Source organism: Vidua macroura, chromosome 3 (genome assembly GCF_024509145.1).
Source record: "Vidua macroura isolate BioBank_ID:100142 chromosome 3, ASM2450914v1, whole genome shotgun sequence".
NCBI classification, from domain to species: Eukaryota; Metazoa; Chordata; class Aves; order Passeriformes; family Viduidae; genus Vidua; species Vidua macroura.
In genome coordinates, this window is record NC_071573.1 from 47,739,442 (window position 1) to 47,765,845 (window position 26,404).

Consider the following 26,404-nt stretch of genomic DNA (forward strand, 5'->3'; position numbering starts at 1 on the left):
TAAATATGTCATTGCCACTCAGCTTTTAAAAATGAAAGGGGTACAAAAATAAAAAGGTGGATAGAACAGATAATGTGCATAATGAAATGCCTCATTTATGTGATATCCACACTGAAGGAGCAGCTGCCAGGTTAAGAGGAAGGGTGGGAAATAGTACCCCCTTTGAAAGATCTGTGATGAATCTAACAAGATATTTCAAAATCTAGTCAAATCAAAAAGAAAGCCAATGAAGGTGAATGCAGCAGAATATATTTTGGGAGCAAAGTACAATAAAAATTGTGCAAATGCCACTAACAAGGTAACATTTACCATCGTGTCTTAATATTGTTTGATATTTACTGTCCATGTCCACACTTGTAAATAAGGACTATCATCTAGCATTTGAGCAGGTTCTCAGAGTTTATTATCTGGACAATTTTTTCTTTGCAATTTACACATACAGATCCCTTACAGCAAATAGTGATGATGGTACTCATTCTAATTCAAGTGTTTGTGTTAAAAAAGCAGGCCAACAGATTCCTCACTCTCACATAAAGATTCTGCCAGTGAAAAGGACTGCTAGTAGTGCACAGATGTAATAAAAAATAATAATGATAAAAAAAGATCTTGGGAAAAGAGAAAGATGATCTGAAAAAAGACAATGCTATTCAAGAGACAACTCAAGGCTCCTCACTGACCCAAGAAGAGTCAGCTACACACAAAGGGGAGCAACTATCTGTGCTGGACTGCACAAGATCAGGATAATTTGCCACATAAAATGGCAAAGTTCAAGTAGAGGCCATCTACTACAAAATGAGCAAGTCCTGTAGTTGTGTATATGGGCAGAAGTACAACAACAATCCTCTGAACTCCTCCTGTAAAACCCTGGTGGGAGTCCTGCAAGCATCATCTCCAAGAAATTCATAATAACCCCTGGCCCAGAGGAGAGCAATAAAATCACTCAACACTTCAGAGAAAACCAGTAAGAAAACCAAAGGAGGCTGTGATGTTGCAATGTTCATTCATGTTAGGAACATATTATTGCAGTGAGTGCAGCAGCCTGGTCAAAAATAAAGGGATAAATCAAAGCAAGGAAGATTCTGTTTAGATATTAGGGAAACAAAACTTTGTAGTTTCAGACTGCCTGGAGAGACTCTGCAGCCCTCAAGTCAATATATATACAAACAAAACACTTTCAATGCCACTTGAGGACTCCACAGTCTGCATCAGCATGAGGAGGGGAATCCAGCCTCAGAGAACTCATCCTCTCTTCCCCTTCACCTCTTTAATATTGGGACTTCAGCATATCTTCAATTCACAGGAAAAAGAAGCAATCTGTTCAGCATAGTCAGATCAAAAGGCAGACTGGTGTGAGTCACAATCACTTAGCAACTTGCTTAAATGAATTGTGGACACAGAATATGTTCAAATAATTTGTTGATAATTTCCCTTGAACATATTGGGATTAAACCTTTTTTTTTTTTTTTTTTAATCTCTGTAGCTATTAAAATTCTTTTAGCAAAAATCCTATGCTTTAGGCTCTGTTATTATATTATTATGTTATGTTATACTAACAGGTGTTATGCACCTACTATAATAAGTGCAGTGTTAGTCCTATGCATGATATCTTTAGCTAGAAAAGACATTAAAAAATGTCAGTTTTAAAATCTAAATTCAAAGAGCTGTTATTCACCATGCATAAAAATAAATAATTGGAAGAGCCACAAGTAAATCTCCGGCTTTCCCAACTCCTAGTTCCAGTTACATAGCATAAACAGCCTTTCTCACTTTGATGACCTCCTTTGGGTTTTTTGGGTTTTTTTTTGTTTTTTTTTTTTTGTTTTGTTTTTTTTTGGTTTTTTTTTTTTGTTTGTTTGTTTTTTTTTTGTTTGTTTGTTTGTTTTTTTTTTTTTTTTTTTGTTTTTTTTTTTTTTTTTTTTTTTTTTTTTTTTTTGATAAAAAACATCCTAAATTAATTCCTACAGGTCTTGTTTTCTGGAACTGGTTGTTGCCCTCCTATTTTTTATTTCTTAGGAGACTATCTGGCATTTATGTCTCAAGAAATTTGAAAAAGGCAACCCCAGATATTTTATTATTATACAGTATTGCTTTCTAGATGAAAAAGATGTTGCTGTTGGGTTTTAAGGTGCCAGTCACAGTTGATCTTGCCTGATTTTTCAGGTTTTAATTCCAGCTCAGCATGGTTGTGGCCAACAGGCTGGCAATCCACCAGCTGCATTCTGCCTTTCTCTCTTGCTCCTAATTATTCAGCTCTCCAGTTCTCCTCCCTTGTCAGTTCTGTTCTGGTCACCACAATTAATTCCCATTCCTTAGTCCTGTGTTCACCCTCAACTCATTAGTTTTTGGCTGGTCTCCACTACTGTTTTGGCTCAGCATTTTGCAATTTATCTCATCCCTATGGTAAGGCCCTTTTTCTCCCTCTTTGGTTTTCTAGAGTTGAAGGACTGTTTTTACTTGCTTCTTGCAGAAGAATGGGTGAATATTGCTGTTGTCAGGTAGGTGCCAGGGTATCTTCTGCCTCTCCCACCAGCCATTTTCCTTTACAGGCTGATCTGTGAGCACAAAACCATCTGAAGTGTGTAGCAGCACCATCAAACACTTCATCCTGTAGGCTTTAGAGCTGTTTTACGTACAAGGATATTTGGGGAAAGAGACTGATGAACCCCAACTCTCAGATGAAAGTTTCAAGCTCCAACCAGTTGTTTTAAGGAATATTACAATTAATATCTCACATGGGGGTTTTAAGCTTCTTGGGCAGAGTAAAACAAACTTTAAGGAATTTAGAGATTTTAGAGGACCTAAGATTTTAGTTAGAGATAAGCCTTACTAGAGTTAATTAAAATAAATGAGTAGGCCTTGATGAAGTTAAGAGTTAGTAGTTAACTAATAATTGATTGCCTGTCAACACAATGTTTAGTTAGCTGGGTTTATAATGAAGAATATAGAAACTGACAAATAGCTTTTAGGAACATAAGACAATTGTGGACTTCCTCTGTTCTGAAACCAATTGAAGAGAGGGAATGGAAGTTCTACCAAGAGTTCATTTGTCATATTTGCATTGAAAAGGTAGAAAGGTCAGAATGAGGAAGACTTTATTTACTTCCTCATTTTGGGACCCCTCCCCATGAAAGGGACCACTGACCCATTTCAAGGAACAAACTACGCATTATTTAATAGCTTTTGAAATGATTAGCATACGAAGCAAGGAATGGGATGTACCAAAATCATGAATATGTATTTGTATTTTGAGTATTCAATACTTGTATGGTTAAAAGGACTCTGTAATCATCTGAAAGGTGCAGTGTGTATTTGAGAGTTATCCCGCACACTGCCCGGCGTTGCAATAAACATACACTTTCTAACTTTAAACTGTTAGAGAGTTTTTGTCCATCACATTTGGATATTGGTACTAGATTAATATCCATATTTCTTTAATAAATCAGAGCCAGGAGGCACTGATGGCTTTTCCCTAGAAAACAAGAAATATGGCCCCTTCAGAGTGATTTTCTCTCTTAGTCCATTTTCCTCAGGAGATTTGCGGCCTCACTGACATTCTTAGTTGGTAAATTGTTGTGTAACAAAAGTCATACTGCAACTGTTCGGTTATTGTACAAGCATGCCTTTATCTGAGATAATCTTAATTCTTTGTATAAATTTGGAAACACAAATTTAGCTTTTCTCTGTGGGGAAGCAAAAAGAAGCTTGTGCCTGCATGGAGTTTCCAGTCCCAGTATTGTATCACATTGTATCACCCACTGTCTGATGACAGTGATGAGGGAAAGTGTCAGAAGATTGTAGACAAACCTTTTAAAAATCCTCTAGTAGTAGGATTAATTTTGTTTGGGCCAAGTTCACTCATATGTAACAGTAGAGTTGTATCACTTGGCACAAGCTCAAATGAAACCTTAACACAACCTTAGCTCCCTGACTACTTTGAAATCCTTATTAGTAATGCCTGGTTTTACTTTAGAGACATCATGTTAAATCCTGCGCAAATAAAAGGAGAGACAGCTATTCAATACAGACTTCATATTTCTTGAAAGGAAATGTCCTGGATTTGGCTGGGATAGATTTCACTTTCTTCCTAGTAGCTGGTGCAGTGCTGTGGTTTGCATTTAGCATAAGAATACTGCTGGTAAGACACTCATGCTTTCGGTGTAGTGGAGCAGGTCTGATCCTAAGGGAAGGACTTTCCAGTTTCCCCTGTTCTGCCAGGGAGCACAAGAAGCTGAGAGAAAGCATCCTGAGGACAGCTGATCTGACCTGGCCAAAGGGATATTCCATACCATGGAACACCATGCACAGTATAGAAACTGGAGTAGTTGGTCAAGAGGAGCTGATCGTTGTTCGGAGGGCTGAGCATTGGTCAGTGGGTGGTGAGCAATTGCTATGTGTATAATTTGTCTGTTTTGGTTGGAAGGTTTTATTTCTTCCTCTTCCTCTCTTGCTCTCATTTTCATTAAGATTACTGTTATTAATATAAATGGTTCCAATGATTAAATTTTTCTTATCTTAACCCATGAGTTTTACTTTTTCCTCTTTTCCTCCCAGTCCCACTGGAGGTAGGGAGGAGTGAACAAGTAGCTGCATGGTACTTAGATGCCAGCTGGAGTTAAACCATGACAGGAAAGAACTAGAAAAAGTACAGAATGGGTTCAGGAACACAAATGCTCCATGACTTTTTATAGACCAGTTGGTGTTGCAAAGTGATTTGGAAAAAAACCAAAATTTCATAGAGTGAAGTTGCATGAAATGCTTAATGCTTGAATTTGAAACATTAGGTATTTGAAGGCAGTGATTCTTTGAAGCAGATAGTGGTATCTAATTAGTTAACTACTTAGGCAAAGGAGGCAATATACCAGTTGATGCAATTGGTGGCAGCAGGAGTTTGGAAATAAATATCGCTATTTGGCAGTGAGAAGTGAAGCAGAGCTCAGATTTCTGTGGATTGCCTGGCTCCAGGCTCATGTCTCAGAGCTCACATTTCTGTGGTAAAATTAAATCTCACAGTTTAAAATCTGTGATTCAGTGTAGCTACTTACTAAAAATCATCTGACCTCCCAAGGTTGTGAATATTTTGAGTTGATCTGCATGGACCTCTTGCTAAGATCTTGATAGGACCCAGCTCTGATGGGATATTTCCATAAAAGCTTAGTAGAATTGTGCTAACAAAAACAGAGACACTTTAAAGCAGTAATTGTCATCCTAGCTAGAAACCGGAAACACAGTGGCATTTGAAAACAATGAACAAACAGAAATCCCAAATCTCAAAAAACCTCAACTGAGTAGAATATGGGGAGCAGCCATTCATGGATTTGTAATACATTTTGTACTGGGTTCACTCAGACTGCCTATTTAAAGATGCTGCATTCCTGGTTATGGCTGCATCAGGCTACTGACAGAGCCAATGCAGAAGTGAGTGCTCCCTGCAGAAGGCAGCTCAGGTCCTTTCTGCCCAGAGCTGCTGTGTGCAACAGTCTTGTCCCTAATGGCACCAATGCAGGTGGTTTTACAATGCTCAATGAGATGTCTCTGGTATTAAGGCATTCAAGTTGATTGTCTCCTTTTATCTATTTCCAACCCACTTTGTGTGTGTGTGTTTAGGATTCATAGTCCCCAGAAAGATTCTCAATATCAAACCAAAGTCAGCATGACAGATGGTAGTAAAGTTGGCTGTCCTGCATCTATTCTGTGCATTGCTAAAAAGGCTTGTTTGTCATGTGCACCCTACGATGCCCTGGAGGTATCAGCATTTTGTCATTTGACTTAGTTCCCACCCTTTTTTTTCTACTCTGAGATTCTGTCTTACTATCCTTATATCACCTCTATCAGTCAACAGTGTTGTTTCTTAGGCCAAGCAGATTTCTCTTTCCAGTTCAGATTAGCTTCAGGAGCTCCATATCTACTGTCTCATGGGCAACATCAACACACACTCATAAATATGTCAACAGGTCTGTGTGTGAGTAAGCTCAACAGGGGACACAAAACAGCATCCCCAAACAGAGCCCTGGAATTAAAATGACAGCTTGCTCCTGCATTGCTACCGGAGGTTTAGTCCACAGACCGCATACTTAGCACTCCAAAACCACTACCTTTTCAGCTTAAAATGTTGCCTTGCGTCACAAGTGACAGCAAGGAGAAAGAAGCACTGTCCGTCCTATTTAGCAAGTGTACTCTTGTGTTCTCAGGCAGCTATGTTCATGTCCATTCCTAAGGAAGTGCAGTCCAGTCCATCCGGTCTGGGGTAGCAACTGAATCACTGTGCAGGCTGCACTGTTACAGAACAGGCCTGCCTTAAAGAAAGGTTTGCTCATTCGATGATGAGCAAGCAGGAAAGGTCTCTCTGCTGCTAGCTTGATAAAAAGAAAAGAAAAAGTAAATGATTATCAATAAAGTGTGTTTGATTAGGTGTCACTGAGAGAAAGAAAATGCCATTTCATGTCTCTTTTTAGAAAGCACAAGGTGTGTAACTTTCGGGGATCATTTTGCTCTTGACTAATCTTCAGATTCAATATTAAAATCTCAAACTTCCCAAAGGAAAGAGATTCTGCATCTTTTAATGAAAGATAAAACAACAATATAAACATACACAAATTTACAGAGAAAGGATCAACTTTAATACATCTGGAGTAAAAGGTGTTCTTTTTTTAAATATGGTATAAAAATAAATGCAAGAAACATTAACAGAGAATATACAGACAACAGACAAAGACACAGGCTTTCTTTCTCAATGTGAATACATCAGTGAAATGAAACCTTCTGTGCTAATTTATTGTGCAATAAATGTGATGCCATATGTATATTTATTAATATATGCATTTTTTACATTTCTTCCAGTTTTTGATTGATGTATTTTTTTAATAAACTGTGCCTAGCAGAAGCTTTTTTTTCACTGTACTTGAGCTTGCAGAAAATAAAAAGACACAGATCCAGCTTGATATGAAGGAGGAAGTGAGCAGACAGTTTTCGAAATGGAGGCATCGAAAGGCTAGAGAGTCCCTCGGAGTCTGTAATGCCTTAGTATACACAAAAGAAAACAAGTCAGGTCCTTGCTCATGCAACATCTTGTTCTACTGTCCTCTGAGTCAGGCAATCAGTGAGCTACAAAGTATGTATAATGATTTGAGTCTGCTTCCATGCTACAAGGTGATCCTTTTAGTAGGACTGCACTAGACTGGTTAACCTCTTTGATGTGAGCGATTTCCCCTGAGGAAAAGATAAAAACAAAAAACAAAAACAGAAAACAGAGGCATGATCACTGCAAACCTGTTCATCAGCAACCTCAGTGTTGCCACATCATTCTCAAATAACTAGGGGCACCAACTGGAGTCTGTCAAATCTTAAACCACAGGAAGTCCTTACACTTAAACATCTGCACTGCCAGCCAGCCAGATTATTTCACAGAACAAGCCAGCAAATTTAAAGGCCATTTTTGAACAATGGTTTTGGCTGATGAGAAACTGATGCTGAAGTTTTTGCTGTCAGTCACACCCAGAACTTGAAGGCTACCACAAGCAGGAGTGCATTGTGCTGCAAAGATGAATGTGCAAACTGCAGTAGCTCTGTCACAGAGGACAAAAAAGCTACTTTCAAGTTAAGGTAAGAAAGTAAGGGGCAGATTGCATACAGGTAGGAAAGCAGCTTTTCCATGAACACAGCTATAGGTTTATTGAGACCATATTTACTATTTATAAGGAACATTGGTCAGGTGACTGCATAACACCGCTTGAAGGTGTTTGATTTCCATATTGTTGTTTTCCTCATCATTCCTCCTTTTGCGAAGATGTAGTTTCAATTGTTTAACAAGTTCTTTTCATAAGGTGTAATGACTGTCCCACAAGAGCTAGGTCTACAGCATGAAGATGGTCTAAGGTATGTCACTCTGGTATATTTCAGGTAGATTTGAGCTTTATCTGAGCCAGATAAAAACCACAGAATAGGAATTAGCTCTCCTACGGCCATATAAAAGGAGTTAACTCTCCAAGTGCCATCCTACTGTGGCTCTGATCCAACAGAGGCAGAGCTGGCACAGCAAGCTGACATCACAGGCATACCCTGACAATGTAACACAAATATATCATAAAACATTAAACAGAAAATGGCTCTAATTCACCAGTTAGATATTTAATACTTACATTTATTATATTGTTCATTTTAAGTGCCCAATTCAGAGATATCAAATTGGTTTCAAGGAGAATACAGTAAAAAGTACTGTAACCATGGAGAGATGTTTAATTTTCTGCAGTAAATGAACTTATTCTGCCATATCAATAAATTGTTAAGTCATCTGCAGTGTTATAACTCAGTGGATTACACAATTTAATGTCTATTGTCATTATCAATTAAATTTAAGCTCACAGGGATCTGTAAGTTGGTCTTGAGCATTCGCTCAAATGCAATATATCAGAGTGGGTCTTCATAAAAGGAAGAATAACTATTTTATCCTTTGTACTGTGAAATACAAGTTGAACGAATTAGGATGAATACTTCCCCTACAACATAATTTGAAAGGGAACTCATGATTTGCACTGTTGTGTTAACTGGTCATCCATCAGGTTCCCCATATCACCTGACAGTATTATTACCTACTTCTTTGAAAGATGGAAAGTCTCCTTCCTGGCACTCTGTCTTCCCTGTATCTGCCACTTTCTACGTATATTAAATTCACAGCTTCTTGATATTTTCTAACCCTTAAATTATGTATTCCTCTAAAGCAGCAGGTAAGTTATTATAGTAAGATATCTTTTCTTTTTAAATAGTCAAAAAGCCTCAACAGTAGTGTGGCCTTGGAATACAATTTAAAACATTAAAAGCATTTCTGAGATTAATGTTTTTTTGACAATTTTGTTAGACAATTCAGGACTTTTGGTACTAGACATAATCTCAGAAAATATTGAACATATGCTTCTCTTTGCTTTTCATTAGGTTATTTGCACTTAAGTTCACAGGTGTACAAGTCTGGCTACTTTCTGTAAACATGTATGAGTTCCCTTTAGTACTGAACTGCATAACCCACTTAATTAAAAAGTATTAAAACCAGGAGTTCTCAATTACTTACAATTTGCTCAATACTACACTGGAAAGCTGCATAAACGGTTGTTGTGGTATAAAATCCATGAAATAATTTTTTTATTATTATTTGAAACAACTATTTAGGAGTTTCAAAATTTCTGGAATTTCTACATGGACCATAAACAAATTCTAGCACCTCAGGAATTAATTATGTTATCACATAAAAGAGGAACTCCTGACATAAAATCAGGCCAAAAAGTAGCTATTAGTTGTTCTGATTTGTGTGATCATTTTCTACATATTGTTTGAATTTTCCCCTAGAGACACAGTGAGATATCATGAAAATTTTTTTCTGTGTTGTACATAACTTGCTCCCTGGATATTGCTGATTTTTGGATATTTTTTCTCCAAAGCCCTACAGTGATCAGGAACTCTCTGGATGGTCCCCTTCTTCAACTGCCCTCCCTGCCTCAGAGAAACCTCCATCTGAAACACAACAACAAATGGTCTTTTTCCATGCCTTAGTAGTTATAATTTATCACAAAGTTGGAAAAGTGACAGCTTAGAAGACACACCCTCCTTAAGAGATCTTAAATGCTTATTCTGAATCATATTAAGTTCTCTGATTAGGAAAATAAGCTTTTAATACACAGCCCCAGATACAGAATTATCACATCTTCTTATCAGATCTGCAGGGACTTGTTATTTTCCACTTTACAAAATATTTCTTTCAAACTCTGTTCCAGAGTATACTTTTGGTTTAGCTCTCTGTGGTAGAGTTTCATAATTACGGCTTCTAGGAGATTTACTTAATTTACAGACTGATGTAAGAATCATCCATTGTGGGTCATAATTTAAGAGCTGAGCCTAACTATTTCTTTTCCATGAGCCAGATTTTCATTTGGGAACCTGCATCTAACATGGCAGTTTTCAGAGTTGTAGCATATGAAGATGTTTCCTGTGCTAATGAGATTAAAGAAAACTGGAAGAAGGGAGGAAATCAGAAGTAGCAAATGTTTATCTGAATAATGAAAAGGAGATCCTTAATATTTCATTATATTCCTGCCATCAACATTTAGAAGCATATGGCTAAATTCTAAAGATGATTAGGATTTTTTGGCTGTATTAGTGCACTTTGGACATAACAATTGTAACTATTTAAGAATTTTACTAATAATGCAGATGCCAACCCTGCACACATACCCTGACAAGGGAGTCAGAGTATGAGAAGGCAGCACAGCAGCTGGAGTGAACAAGTACATCTAAAAGTACAAAATCAATTTGCCTCAGCATTCAGTCCCTATTTGAACATACTAACTGCTTGACACAGAGTTTTCAGCTTTACTTCTAGCAAATGTAGGGGGCAAAATTGTAAAGCTATGTACAGATGCTGCTAAATACAGTTGTGCTGACTGACTGATTTATGCAGCATGACATTAATACCTCAAATAATCCAGGAAAAAAGTCAGCAACAACCTCCATACATATGTGGCTTAAAAGAAATCAATATGAAATGTCTACAGGCATTGGAGTTGAAATGTATGATAGAGAAAGATCACGTCTTTTCCTTTTAGAAGATTAATTATCTTTCTTTCTGCTAAGCAACCTCAACTGTTCCTTTTTCAAGTTTCTTTATTGCCAATGCAGGTCCTACTCCCCAGGATTTATACTGGAAGCACTAGAAAAGAGAACCCCATGCATCTGATGGGGAAGGAGAGGTAGCGTCCCACTGTGAGCAAAATGAGATGTGGAGTGAGAAGCAACCCTTCTTGGTCTCAGTGTTCCCCATCTGCTCCCGTGTGAAACACCTGCAGCACACTGTCAGCTCAGCCAGATCAGCAGGGAAAGCTTCCAAGTGACATTGCAGTACACTACACACAGAGCTGGTGTGTAAACAGCCCCTGACAGGAGCACATCTGGAGAGACATGGGAGAAGAAGCAGTAAATCCCTTTCCATGGTGAGGCAGCCCTTGCTCTACCAGCACAAGGGAATTGCTTCAGCAATTCTGCTTCAGAATTCTGCTTCAGCTTCCACAGCAGCACAGGATGCTGCTGTCAGCCATCTGTGCAGGTATTTCTCTTTCAGATGTGAAAGGGACAAGGCTAATATTTACTGAATTTGGGGTACAAGTTTTCAGCACAGCTGCAGTGCTAAGTGGTTACATGTGCAGGGAAATCCTTCTGCCTCTGGCTGAGATTTGCAGCCTTTTGTTCCTTTCTCATTAGGGCTGTACTGTTTCCTGCAATGATCTGAAGTGGGAGGCAGCAGCTGAACAACTGCTTTCCTGTTTTGGCTCACTCCAAATCCAGGGACATCCATTTCTTTCTCCTTTTGCACTTTGCATTTACTGATAAGCTGCTCTCATTTGTGATTAACCTAAAACCTCTTGCTAGATGGGGTAGTTTGAATTTGAATAACCATCTGAAATGTAGGCTTCCAAGGGACTGATGCACAAGAAAAATATTTTTGGTATGTTTGTCCTGGGCCTGACTCCTCGAGCTTCCATACCTCTCTGCAGTTCTCATTCCTGGAAAAAGCCTAAGAATCAGGTAAATTTTTCTCAGCTGGAAAATGGCAGACACTGGCCCACTACGTGACCAGTCTGTGCTGCCTCCTCACTTGGATGAACCTGGTTGTGCAAGTGTTACTCCTAAGCTCCTCTCTTCAGCACAGAGCACAGCAGCTTAGCTCCAGTCACTGCAGAACAGCACAAGGAGGCCATTCCTCATCGGCATGTCCTTTGTAATTTTCCTCTGTGGGCATAGTTCTTTAAAAATCTCCTTAAACTAGGAGTTTTTACTAATTAGTAGGCCAAAATAAAAATTTCAATTATTTGTTCTTTTTATTCAAATATGAATAAGACATCTCTTCCTGAAATGGAGAAGGACTTAATTTCTACAATTAATTACTATTTTCATTCTTGTTTTGTATTTGTCAAATAAGTAGCTTTGTGATTTATATTTCTTCTAACTATTTTTTGTTTGAATTTTGGGAATAACCTGTAAGTAAATTAAAAATGAGATTCCACTGCTGAAACTGCATTGAATTTCTTGGATAATGCTATACTTGAGAAAAATCTAGCCCTTGGCAGGGTTTCAGGACTAGATGGACTTTTGGTCTGGTACAGTAGGGTACACAAGTTTTACCTATTCATACAATAAAATTTATTGATTATCAGATGAAATTGATTATTTATGTGCTTTTTTCCTCTATAAAGGGATATATTTTAACATGAAAAGAGATTACACTTGTTTAAACATCTAGAAAGTCTATGACCCATTGATAAAAACTGGGGAAGCTACTTTTATGAGTTTTAATTTCCATCTCTAGGCTATAATCCACAATGTCATGTTAAGTGACATTGGATTGAAACTCAGTGAAAATGTGCTCTGTTAATTGGCCTTTGCATTTTAAATTTCATGCATGAAATGGTCTATTGTTACTGGTTTGGAGGGGGAAAAAATCAAAGGACTCTGGTCAGTGAGTTCTTCCAGGTAAGTGGAAGAAGACTTAAGAAAAAGAAGTGGGGAAAGGATATGGGTAATATAAGATATAATGGTTTCAAACTCAGAATTATTAAATGGGGTCTTGTTTATGAGGTTATGAATGGAGATAATTATAGTTTGATAGCTTTCTAGTTTAATATATGAATTGAACTGGGTACGGTTTTGACTGTATTTCCCTAAGTTCTCACAAACATACAAGCACCTCTTTTTTTTTGTGTTCTGTATAACTGTGCTGTGGCAAATGAAATGCTAACACTGATGGTGGTGTCTGGAGTCATGGCACCAACACATGAGGATGGAGTGGCTCCCCCCACAGCTCTAAGGAGGGAGGCAACCTCTTCTTGCCTCATTAACTTGGTGCCTGGTGGGAAAATAAAATTTGCATGGGGTGGAAATTAAATTAACCCATTCTCCCTGTAAAGCAGGTCCCTTGTCTCGAGGGTTCCAGACCAGTAATCACAGCTAAGCACCAGGCTGGGGCTCACAAAGTCCTGCTCAGTCTGCCACTGTCACAAGTCCTGCACGCACATGAGAAATCACAGACAAAATTGGTCCTTAAAGAACCTCTTTGCTCCCATCAACATTACAAGTGTATATTCACCTGCTTTTTCCCCCTGTAGTTTAGATATTAGCAGTTGAGATAAATTTGCTTTTTAATTTTTAATTTTTTTTAATAGTTTTTTCCCCCATGTGAATTTTTCAAAAGAATTTGAGTTTTTAAATGTCACAGAAACTGCTGATTTCAGTCTCTCTACTACTTTTAGCATGCAATGAGATCCTCCTGCTCCATCACTTAGATCTTTAACTTCCCTAGTCCCTTGGGGAGCTGCAGGTGACTGGACTTCTATTAGTCTCAAAGAGAAAGCTGAGGGGCTGAGCTAGGCAGGGGGAAGCCCAGAGCAGCATCACTACTCTCTGTGCCTCTGACTCAAAGCTGTGACACACATGGTTGCCCGTGTTGCTCCACGGCAATTCACTTATCTGATGGCTTCATTCCAGTAGTGCTGTAGTGTCTGTGCTCTGTATTTTCACACAGTACCCAGAAGTGTAAGTGAGGCAGACCAAGGATAGCTAGGATTACTACTCAGATACAAACTATAAAGTGTTCAGTAATAAATGTTACATATAGTAAGTGCCAGCTTGCTATTACTTCTGTATATTTTATGTGAATGCAGACCTGTTTCTAAGGCTAACCATATTTTCTGCTGCAGACTGCTGAAGGCGTTAGCAATTTTGCACTGTAAAATCTACAGAGCAGCTAATTACTCAGTTTTTAAACTGAGCATTTAGGCCTTTCATGAACTGTACCAGCTTACTGAAAATTTTCTGGAAAGAAAACCCTTCAATATCAAAGAAATGCAGAGCTGAGCCTAGTGTATTGCTCCACTTCTATTTTTTTCTCCATCAGACTAAAATAATGACTCATTATAATAGGTTATTTCCACGTAATTCATGAAATAGTACAGAGTAATTGCCCTCTACAAAGTTTCTAAAGTTTCTAGTTTAACAAATGCTTTCTGTAGCAAGTATAACTCAATTTCTTTTAACATTGATCAGGAGCCTTCTAGAGTCAACAAATCAGATAATGAATTACAGGTCCATCTGTTCAGACTGAGTCCCTAGACACAGCCAAGGTCACTGTGTTTTTATTAAACACTTCAAATGGAAGAAACTGAGGCCTAATTTAGTTTAATACAAACCCACTTTGATATAACTGTGGAAAATATCCAGTGAAAATTAGTCTAAATATTGCAAAACATGAGAGAAGAGAAAATTTTCATCTCACTAAATCAGAGATGATAGCATTTTTCCAGATTATAGAAGACCCTTTTCACACCTATCTTCTGTATTAATCAGTAGAACAGATCTATTCCACAGTCCCTCACTTTACAGTTGATCAAGGTTATCAGTACACTGTAGAAAATTCTGAGAAATGTTTCCCTCATCCCTGCTGGTTGGAACCACTGTACCAAGATAGATAATTACATTTTATAAACACATCACAACCAAGAACAAGAGTGGAAGAACAAGGAGGTCTGGTGGAAAGAGGTCCTGAGGAAGTGGGTGACATGAATTCAGTCATCTTGGAAAAAAGGTTTGCATTTGAGCATCCTGATATTCTGGATTAATTTGCAAGCCTCAGAGCTGTCAGTCTAATAGAGATTATAGATCTAGCAGTGATATGTTTTTCTTTCATACCTCACCCGACTTGACAGACTCCACCCAGGTTAACAGGTAGTATTGGAAAAAAAGCAAAACCACAGATTTTACTTCAGAGTTTGCTCTGTGAAAAAAGAAAAAAAATCTCCCTCTTCTACCAAACTACCCAATGTCCAGAAATCCTCTTTTCCATTTCTAGTTCACAGCTGGTTTATTGGGCCTGCCTTGCATCTCTGGCATGCTGCTATTCTGGTACTTCTGCCCTGAGATTAGCAGGATGAAAATCAGGCACGGCTGCAGGGCACAATGTTCCAGTATTTGTGCTGAGAACTGCTGATTTATCTGTAAGGCTGCACTGGGAGGGATTTCAGCATCTCCCAGTTTTGTTTTCCCATTTTCCCTTTCTGGGCTGTATTCCCAACCCCTCTACCTGCAGCTTGCTATTTCCCCCCTCATAGCCACCTGTTTGCACTATGTTTACCATAGCCAATTCCTGACCCCTGGGCTGCTCAAAATGCCATGAATAGAAGTAGCATTGCAGCTTGCCAGGCACTGTGACTGGGGAAAAGTCTGGCTTGCAGAGGTCTGTATGTATTACCCACTCTGTGCACTCTCTTTTACAGACTTTTTATTAATGTGGAACTTCCTACTGAATTATAACAGAATTATCATGTATGGTGCTATCATGTACAATGTTGTTTTATAGATCCAACCTGTTTAGACAACACACAAATCACACTGCAACATGCTATGGCAACACCACCATGCAAAACATAAGGGTTTTTGTTTCAAACATTGGGATAGTTTCCTTTGTGGCTGTTTATTTACTTTTAGTGTCCTTTACTGACTTTGTCCCATTGAATCCAAATTTCTTCCTGATTACAGTGGATTCAAAGCATATTACAGGAAGCCTTTACCTATAAGAAAGTAGTTAAAGAATTACTGTTTTGTTTTTAAAAGTGAGATATTCCTACAGCCTCACAAAACTTTCACTGTGGTTTTTTTTTTTTCTTTTTTGGATTACTGGAAAGTATATATGTATTTTTTAAATACTTGAGGCAATACTCTTGAGCCTCATTACAGGGGAGACAGTTTCTGACAACTGCTTCTCCTTCCCTAGAAACTAAAAAAAACCAAAAACCATGATCTTTGCTGAAAGCTCTCATATTGTTCATTTCAACACACACAGCTCCACTAACCAGGTCACAGAAAAAGCCACTGACACACACACACACACACACACACACAGAGCAGCGTCACCTGCACAATTCAACAGACAATGCAGACAAACTCGAGTATAATCCAAGATCTTTCTACCTCTTTTCATAACAGGTTAGTGCTCGCCCTCAGTGTTGGTGTACAGTTTTTATGGCATGGAAAAATAGGGATGTTTCTGCCCTACAAAAATAAATGCGTTGAATTCTTTAGTTGGAACTTTCACAATGTAGAAGAAAAAAAAATCCCAAAGAAACTGGATAAGTAAGAAGAATCCCAAGTATCACGAAATCAGTGGATCTTTTGGCAGCTGGCAAAAGAATGCCCACACAAAATCTACCAGCTTTCCTTTTTTTTTTTTTTTTGCCTTTGAGAAATAGCTTTCAAAAGTTACAGTTATATATTGAAAGAAAAAATGCAGTTATTTTAGTCCATGATGAAAATTAATCCAAATCAAACCCTTGCACATAAACAGCATGAATTCTTTGCTCCTGTAGAAGCTGTTAGACATTATGGAAGATGGCAAAATTTTTATTGTTTTTTTTTTTCCTGTGCCCAAATGAAAAAACAGGGACAAAGTAATTTTTAGTAAAATAAAAAGAAGACAGGATGAAAATCCAATGTATTCAACTGTTTTAGACTTAGTATTTTAGAAGGCACCAGAAAAAGAAACAACATCAAGCATGTTTTAACAGATTATTTACTAAAATTATAGGGGTGGGGGGAAGTGACTAATTTCATGCTTCCTAATGCAAAAAGCATGGCTCCCAAAGGTCCATTCCTCCATGTGTTGAGATCAGTGGGAAAGGGACTAGGGAGGAGGGGTTATAATGAAAGCACATTATAAAGCTGTCTTTCCCAGGAAAATTCACAAGCTGTGATGAATACACGTTTAAACACCAAGTTAGAGAAGCAAAAGGGAAAGTAGGGATCAGTGAGGGGAAGGGGAGAAGGATGTCCCATCAGGCTTACTAGTCTTCCGAGGCAACAAACTTACCACATTGCGTGTGAATTTCTCAAAAGATGTTCGACGATCCAGAGTGTTTTCCAACTTAAATTTGAAATAAATAAAACAAAAGAAATAAAAAGAAAAAGGAGGGGGAAAAGAAAAGCAAGAACAATGGAGTAGAAAAGGAGGTTTGATGTAACAATGGACTGCAAAACAAAGTTTGTATAAATCAGGAAGCAAACACAGGTATGAGGCTGTAATGGGACTTGGCAAAACAGGGGATGGGCAAAACAGATATAGTACTAGACAAAAGTAATTTTTCATGGGGATCAAACTGGTTTGAATTTAAAGAAAAACTGAAAGTAAAAAGAAATAATGAAGTGCACATCTTGTGTTAATGAACTGACATTCACAAACTTAAGGACTTCACACGGACAGTTGAAGCTTTCTGGTATTTTCAACATCTCTCTCTATATTGGATCTTCAGAAATCAACGTTTGAACAAAAAACAAAATCACACAGCACTTTCATATAATTTTAGGTTGTCATTATTAACAATAGAATGCTACGGTGTTAATAACTACCTTGTTTCAGTAACAATCGGGGCCCTGATTTTGCAAGACACAGGGCTCCCAGCTGATTCTAGGAGATTACTGTTTAGAGCCCACTAATAGAATTATTTATCATCAGGAAAATCTGCATTGTACAATCTGCTCCACATACTCTGGGCTGTGGCTATTCAGAACCCATTCCATAAACTGAACTTTTCTAAGAAAATGTTACATACCAAGACATGAACTTCTGTTTGCCAAAGTGTGACATGATCAGTCTTTCAAGTCAGATTCCTAGCCTACTCCAAACTATTCATGTAGTAATAGGGAAAGAAACAAAATTGGGAAGCCCCTATATTTATAGTTGAAGTTAGAAGTTATTCATATGAATAAGATTGTTTCTAAACACATTCTGCAGCTTTCTTAGATGGAATAACGAGAACAACAGTTGTTACATAAGCAAACTTGCAAACATGAAAGACTATTCTTCTGGGATTTTATTTTATTTTTTTTAATGTATTTGTAAAGCACTTTGCAATTTAAGGTGCTTCATAACAGAGAAAACAGTACAATATGGGATGTAAAAATAAAAATAAGTTTTGCTAGATTAACTTATTGAAACATGCCCGCATGCAGGATATATACACATATATGTATATTGAATTCCTGTGTGTATGTGACCCTCCAAAAACGCCAAGCTGGTCACCTACCAGATATCCAGTTGCACTGGCACAGGGGAGAGAAGACTGAGTATTGTTGCAAACATAACCACTGCTTTGCACAGTGGCAAGACAAAGGCAAGATGGACCAATACCTTTTTCTTGGCCTGTAGCAGCTCCTGGTAGGCACTGGATCGTATAAAACGAGGATAAGAATCACTTTTCATCAGTTTGTAAATGTGCTCCTGAAAAGGAAAGGAGGAGCTGTTACTGCCATAGAAGAGGACACATGTAAAATGGGAGGCAGCCACATGTTTTGGCCATGGAACATGCACCGGCTAGTACTACTATGAATAGGAAGTATTATAGGATAGCAGGTTTCAGCTCTGAGGCTGAATTTCAGAGCAACTCAGCTCTGAATTCCTTCCTATTCTTAAAGCCAAAATCCCACCCATTTCTTATGTATAATTACACAACACACCTTTCTTTAATTTATTGACCAAATTTTCCAGTACAAAATTATTTTCTAAGAACTGATAACTGAGTCCTAGCTTCAGGTCGAACTTCAACCCACCCTTACATTAGTTAGTTTAGGTAAGTGATGAAATTAAGAACTGTGTGTCCTTCCTCATCAGATTTTCTGAATTAGTTTCTGGAGACACTTTTGTGATGTCAGAGGTACTAGGAAGAGATACTAGGTTTTAAATTCAGCACCACAAATAATGCTTAGGTTAGTGAGGAATTCCCCTGGCTACTCTTGACAACATCCTTTGACAGGTGTTTAGTCTGCTCTCCAGCTAACAATATAAAAAGGAATATATATATGTAAATTGGAAAACAGTTCCAGGCTAATCTAATTTTTAAGATATTAATTCTTCAGAGGCATATGAAAATCTGGAAACCTTTATTCAGAAAATAAATTACAAAAGTAGCTTAAAAAACTTTTAATTTTGGAATGTTCCAATTCCTGAAAAAGATGAAAACCAAAAAAATCTGTGATGTAGAACACTTGGTAATTTTAGTTCTGATTATATGCTAGAGATAAGATTTGTAGAAAAAGCAGCCAGAACAGAAAATTCTCTCAAAAATATTTTTTAAAAATCCTGAATCATTAGTTATTCTATTGTTAGCTATTTTGATGGAGTTTTTGTTTTACTCTAATTCTACTTTTTACTGTAGGAAACCTGTAGCACAGTAATTGGGAAACAGCAAACAAACTGGAAAGAAAATACTGTTTCTCAGCTTGGTAGTGCATAAAATTAGTAACGCAAAAAAAACCCAAAACAAACAAGAAAACCCCAAACAAATCTCCCCACCTTGTCTGAAAATTAAAGCAAGGTAAAATTAGAACTGACATTTAATTTTTGCTGTATTAGAAACTGTAAACATTATTCTAAATGTCTTTGATTATCTTACAGTAAACAGAGAAATTCTGATGTCTAATCAGGACATAGACTGTTTTATTTGGGGAAGGTTTTTTTTTCACTCAGTGTCTGTGAAAGAAGACAATGCAATCAACAGAGAGCAGAAAGTCGTGACGGGCATTAAAATTTTATTTCTGTACAAGAAATATGCCTGTAAAAGCAAGAATAATTTGGGCTGTATTAGTATTGTTAATGTACAGATTAGCCAGGACATGTTAATGCACATATTTAGCACAATCAGGCTATTTTAACTATGTGTCCTATTTTACATATGTATCTAGATTTGACATGGAGTTTCATCTTTCTATATTTCCAGTCCAGAAATGCTTTTCATACATTTTTAATCACAATTAAATGACCCACCAGCTGCCAGAATGGCACACCAGTGGTCTCCTGCCCAGCTGGAAGGCCAAAAAAAGCCTATTGCAGAGGCAGAGCCCTACTCCCAAAAAAACCCTCCACCTCAGATGGGACACTTTAAAAATCTTAAAGCTTCAAGTAAGAACACAGCAAGTGCAGCCTGTCCCTTTTCCAGAGAAACTGAGGCTACTGGGTTTAAGGTTTTGTGCTGAACTTGATGAAGTAAGCAGAGGTCCTCTGCAGGAAGCAAAGTCCTGCTTGCATAAATACTGAATACTTCATGTCTTTCATAAATGAAGGACAAAATTATAAGAAGAGAGATCTGGCAGTAAAAGGGTGTTGAAATTTTACACTTATTATAAAAAAAAAATGATACTGGCAAGGAATTTAAATGTCAATTACTCACTCAACTGCAAAGACACATTTTTTTAAAAACCTTTAATCTTGCTCTATTGTTTACCTTTGCCATTTATGTCTTTTCTGTACACTGCATTCTTAAATCTCCAGGAGTCAGCAGATGCAAGCAAAAATTGTATGTTTGGTTTAATGCAGAGTACTTCAAAACAGTGGCTATGACATAGGGTCTACTGAAAATTTTATTGTTTCTCCATAGGTTGCTATTCTCATAATGGAAAAATTAAAAGGAGGTGAAATTATTTCCCTTCATATTTAGGGCAGAGGCATTCTCCCAAAAACAAGAAAGCCTCAATTCAATTCCCTTTTCTCCTTCATGGGGCCTGTAGCAGCATCTCTTGACTCCCAAGATGATGACCTAATAATCAAGCTGTAGGAAATTCTGCAGGGATATGATCTCAATCTCTCCTTTTGACACCATTTCACTTTGCATTAATAATTAAATTTTCATCACTGGGTTGCTGATGAAAATGGAGGATGATACTAGTTCTGCTACTTTTACTGTGACTCCAATTATTTTCTATTGCTTTTCTCAGAAATCTTCAGAGATTAAATATTGTTATAAGTCACATGAAGTGTTAGATTTAATACAGAAGTACTTCATTTTTTCTTCACTACATGCTTTCCTCTATTCAAAGTCCACTTGAAAATTCTATATCGAGCACAGAAGTTTCATGAACTTCATATGCCTCATGAAAGAAAGAATGTTACACATTTGCATTGCAAAAATGGCATTTTAGGAAACAGAGCATTATCATTTAATTCCCAAATACATCTCATTTTTGCATATAGCTTTCACTAGCCAATATTCCATTTCAGATGCCCATAAACATGATTGCAAACTGACCTGAGCATCTTCAAATGTGTATCTTCCAGGTTCCTTCACATTCTGAGTGGTTTTGTCATAACTTTTTGAATCTAGGTTGATGGCGCTGGGTGCACCTGGAGCAAGAAATTCTTGCCAGATTTCTTGGACGCGAGCAGGAACTTCACGGATAGGCCTCTTCTTCAGGTCTTCTACTGCTAACCAGAACCTATGACACAACACAGTATCTTGACTTCCAGCTCAGGATAACCACTAATGAAGTGCCCTCATTCTTCCTTGCTCTTAAAGAAGAAATTAAGTAACTGAAGTTTTCATCTAGACATGCTAAAATAAGAAAAAGCCGAGTGATTTTATGTTGGGATCAGCATTCTGGTATATTGTCTCAAGGCAATCAATCCTCCTAGGGAAGCAATTCTTAGAAGGCTCTTCATAGGACAGATACGAAATACTTAATTACTTATGTATGGGTAACATGCTTGCAGGAAGATTCCAGATTTAGCTGGAATTAAACTGACACTTCATTTTGGCTGAACCACAAGGGCTTATATTACTTATAAACTGACTGCTTTTTGAATTCCTTCAAAAACTAATCATTTATATTCTTGCTATCTACATGAATCTCTGAGTGCTACTACATCCTAAACTGTGTGACTCTAATTTTGTTACTCAGAAATCATGCATATATTGGACAAGCATTTGTTTTGCTAATTATAATTTAATTCTTTTTTCCAGCATTCCATTTACATGCATATTTTTGCTAAAAATGCTGAATGGAATTGCACATTCTCTCTTCTTCTGCTGAGAAAACCAACATTGGGCAGCCATATGTAGTGCAGCCAGTTCACTGTATCCTCATTCAGTCTGGAGCAAGATCATTAAAAAGGTCTTGAGCACTTTATGGTCATAGTTAACTAGCTGTAAGCTTTATTTCATTATTTCTTCTATGGGTGTTCAGACTTTCTCGTGGCACAAAATAATCCTAAATTAATCTAGGATCCCAGTCTTAGACATGGTTCAGATCACTTAGTTCTCCCCCTAATCCAAGAGCTCAATTAAAGTTTGATGTTGGTAAACATGTAATATATACCATTGCAACTTTTCATTATTGTTCTGACACAGCTGATCCTATGAAACAGATAAGCTGAGCCTTGAAGTGATTAAACTTTGAAATCAGCTGGATTTTCCAAGGCTTACAAATAAATTGGGTACACCTTGTGGTTTGCACCCTGCTTACACTGTGAGATCAACTTAAGCTCTCTTAGCTGAGAGGATGCGATAGAAGAGAACAATGAAACTGTACTCAGATTCCCAAGAAAGCAAAATGACACCACCCTTAACCCAAATTCTAATTTAATTATTGCAAAACACTTAGGATAGTAAAGCATAGCAAACCTTACAGTATTCCTGCTATAAGAGATCCTTCCCTTGAGAAAATTTACCTCTCAGGAAGCAATTATTACTTCATAGTCCTGTTTTGAAATTTCTTTGTAGCACAAATGGAAGGAGCCTGTGTTCATTTTCCACAAGCCAGCATGGTCAGCTTCACACTACCAAGACTATTATAGGTATTTCTACAAACTTCAATTTCAATAGTACTTTTTCTTCATCTAAAATTCTCCAAGAGACAGAGAAGCAATATTGTCCCAGTTTTGCAAATACATTAATAGTGTAATAATGTACAATGGTTTCTCCAAGGTCACAAAGGGGATCTGTGCCAATAGAACTCCAGTTTCAAAACTTCTGGGTAGCATCACTTTTATGTATGAGCTGTAGTGTGAATTGAACATAGTTCTGCACAGAGCCTGGGGATGTATCCTCAGAATCTGATGGCAATGGAGCAAAAAGAAATGCCTGATAAGTTTTAAAACTGCAAAGCTCACAAACTCTAATTCAGTTCACACTCTCAAATTTGGGCAACCTACTTTGGTTTCCTTAAGCTGCTTTTGATATTTGCATTTAAAAGCACATATCCTGCAGTGCTAACCCCTCCAAGTGCACCTTCTGGGATTGACTGATTACTCATGTGTCTCCAAGTCAGGTAAGGAACACACAAATGAAAGGGAAGGATGCTGTTTGTAAACACACATTTTCTGTCTCCCTGCAGACAGCCTGCGGATCTAGCTCAGAGATGTCACTTCCTTTTTTGTTCCATTGTATCACTGCCAATAATTCTGGAAGTCACTGCAAACATGCCTTAGGAAGCTATTTGCTTTTGCAAGTAAGCTGTTTTCATATAGTAGGTTATACTCAATTTTGGGGAAATAGATGTGAGATAAATTTCAATAAATTTAAATTCTATGCTTGCAGCATAGAATAGGGAGGTTGTATAGACACATTCTTACAGGCTGAACTCCAGCTCTTTGACAGATTAATTTAATTTTACCCTTCTAACAATAGCATTCAAAGACTCAACTAAAAATGGGAAACTCTAAATATAGAAACCTCTCTAAAAGTGGGAAGAATTATGATTTCTGTGTTATGTCTAGGGTGCTTATTTCACAGCCAACACACATTTTAAGATTTTAATCTACTTATCTTTTAAGAAAAGATGCCTGCCCTCCTCCTACAGAGAGTTGAATTCAAATATTCAAAGTTAAAAAATGACAAAAATAAGGCTGCTCCCTCTTGCATTTTCAAAAATAACTTTTTCAAATATCGCATGGCAACCAATAGCACAGATGAAGTTGAAATGGAGTCAGCAAGACCTCAGCACAGGGCCTCAAATCAAAAGAACTCCCTGCACCATTTTATAGCTCTCTGCCTCACGAGCTGTGACTAGAGCACAGGAAGATTCCTGTAGCAAAGCACACAGTCTGCAACATTAACTATGTGCAAGGGCAGGGAGGGGACAAGGGGAGTAGCATTTTTTGGACAATGATATACACAGACTTAGTGCTACTTTGTGTAAGGAACTAGAACTCAGTCTGGCTGCCCTTGGATTAAACTGCATCTCCCATTGGTGGTAGTTTGCTGTGGTAGTTTGCTTTTGCACTTTCTAGCAGATGCTTGGCACTATTTGAACAGAGACTTGAGTAGCTGAGTGTAAACCTTGCTGCTGTCTTCTACCCCAGTATTTGGGCTGCCAACTGCTGGGTCACACAGCAGAGTGTGTAGTGTACAGTAGTAGCACATCCAGCCACATGGACTGCTAAAACACATGTTGAAAGATATCTGGGGATTATGTCCTCCAGCTGGATTACTTTCAAAACCAAGTTGGCCTCATGAATAAATAACACAGCTGCAACACAGCTTCTGTCCCATTAACTGACCTAAAGGCAGGTGCAGCAAGATTCCAGACCAAGCTAATCAGTTAAAATTTAGCCTGCAGGAACAACGAGTGGGAGAAAGGCTGCAGTGGTTCTATGTGAAACATGTGAGGTATAGTCAGTGTGGAAACACTGGCGTGGGAATTATGTGAACTTTGCACTCACTGCATGTGACAAAACAAGTAAGAGGCTAGACCTTTCAGCATTTTCAGAAAAAGCAAACAAAAACCTAAACAAACTCTATGAATAAAATCACATAATATTTTTCCAGGGGCAGGAAACACTGTTCTCTGATTTCCAGAGTCCACCTTCCTGCCCACTACAACTTCAAGCTTCAAGGCATAGTAGAACTGAAGGATTTCAAGAATATGACAGAGAAACTCATTAAATCTTGCAACTAGTTCTTTCTCATCTACTCTGCAGAAATGGCAACATTGCTGGCACTTGGCATTTAAGCTTGAGCCTGAATGAGAAATAACTCACAGGCAATTTCAGCTTTGAGGATTAAATTTTGATCAAGTTATTAGCACACACAACAGGGCCTCATAATCACCAGAGTAAAGCATAAACACCTCACAAAATGTCAGCTTGCAGGGGGATGGCCAGACAAAAATTATTGAGGGAAAACATCCAAATCTATCAAATTTCTCAGTCCCTCTCTTCTTTTTCTGGATAACAAGAATGCAAAGTCCCTTTTCCCTACTAGTCACACATTACAACCCTAAGAAATGAGCATCAAAGGAAGGGGCAAGGGGTCCAGTGGCTTTTCTTTCTGTATCATGGAACCTAACCTGTCATCACTCTCCTTTCAGTATCTTAGGAGGTTTTTCAGTCTTAGAGCTGCTTTGGAGATCACACTCACTGCAATACTGCATGAGGATTTGGACAGGCTTTCAGGTTGGCAGGTCTGAAATGATTTAATATTTACAGGCTGCAATTCCTACAAAATAACCAGTTGGGAGCAAACCTACAGTTAGCATACAAATATTAACTTTCCAAAGAATTCTGCTGCACTACAGACAAAGAAAGGACAAGAAGAGGAATACAATTTCCTACAGAAATTAAAGATATTGGGTCTCCAGGTGCCATGCTGCAGTAAGTTTGATCTCATAAACTCACTCTCTTTGAAAAGAACTTTTTTTAGTACTTGGAAAACCTTGTGACCAAGCTCAATAGTACTGGATCATGATCAAACTTTAGTCTTGTGAATTTTAAAAATGGTCAGCATTTTTGTAATAGGCATTGGGAATTTCATAAATCTATTATCCAAATCATATGTTACTTTAGCTATTTTTTCTGTGTATTGAGCAGCACACAAAGCAATTCTTCAAAAAAATCTGCATGGTAACAAGAGATCACAAGCCATACCCTGCATTAGGTGAGTGCAGGATCCAACCTGCAAACTGCAGTCACACTGTAAAGAAGTTATTGCACTGACAGAACTGCTTATGCAGTTTTATTCCTTTGCTATGCTTTACAACACTCCTTCAGAGAGTGAAATACTATTAAGCCTCATTTACAGACAAAGAAAAAAGTGCAGAGACACAAAGTAAGAAGGGGAAACCTGGTTATATTCCTGAGCACTGCACAATTCTTAGTATTAAATCACAGCCCAAGGTCCTTCATCCCTGCTGTGTTCTTTAAGACAGGATCTGAATCTGCCAAGAATGATATTCTCAGATACCTTAGACACTCTCAAAATTAATGTAACAGTAACACTAGGACTTCTTGTTATTTAAGATCATTACACTTGAATAGAAATGTTGTATCTGGTGGACTTATAATTTCATGGTTTTTGTTTCACCAAAATGAGGTATAAGACATCTAATCTACTAATACCGAAGCTCTTGTCATGCCTGCAGTCCCTGATGTATCCCGCATACTCGGCTTGAAAGCTCGAAAGCAGGGTCCCAGCTGCCATCCAACTATAGGCTTGGCAGTGTTGTAAATTTTATCATGATTAGATCTGTAAAAGTACAAGAACCAGCAACTGATTTGAGTGGAATTTGTTGGAAGATGTGGGTGGACATAATTGTTTTTCTCAAGGTGGATGTCAAAATA

At 37.8% G+C, this 26,404-nt stretch overlaps 1 protein-coding gene across 10 annotated transcripts in view; it reads right to left on the reverse strand.

Moving 5' to 3' along the window:
• RGS7 (regulator of G protein signaling 7) overlaps positions 1-26,404 on the reverse strand; it is a 239,595-nt gene that overhangs the window by 11,745 nt on the left and 201,446 nt on the right. The window contains exons 15-20 of one of the 10 annotated variants that reach the window (XR_008436147.1): positions 21,099-21,285; positions 18,209-18,298; positions 16,892-16,945; positions 15,997-16,077; positions 15,508-15,596; positions 6,924-7,206 (exon numbers count right to left, since the gene is read on the reverse strand). Coding sequence is in view for 8 of the 10 variants with exons in the window: in XM_053972663.1 (XP_053828638.1) it covers positions 6,858-7,016; positions 16,892-16,945; positions 18,209-18,298; positions 21,099-21,285 (490 nt within the window). In the remaining 2 variants the exon portion in view is untranslated. The other 9 variants (XR_008436148.1, XM_053972666.1, XM_053972668.1 and 6 more) reach the window with 9 other exon arrangements.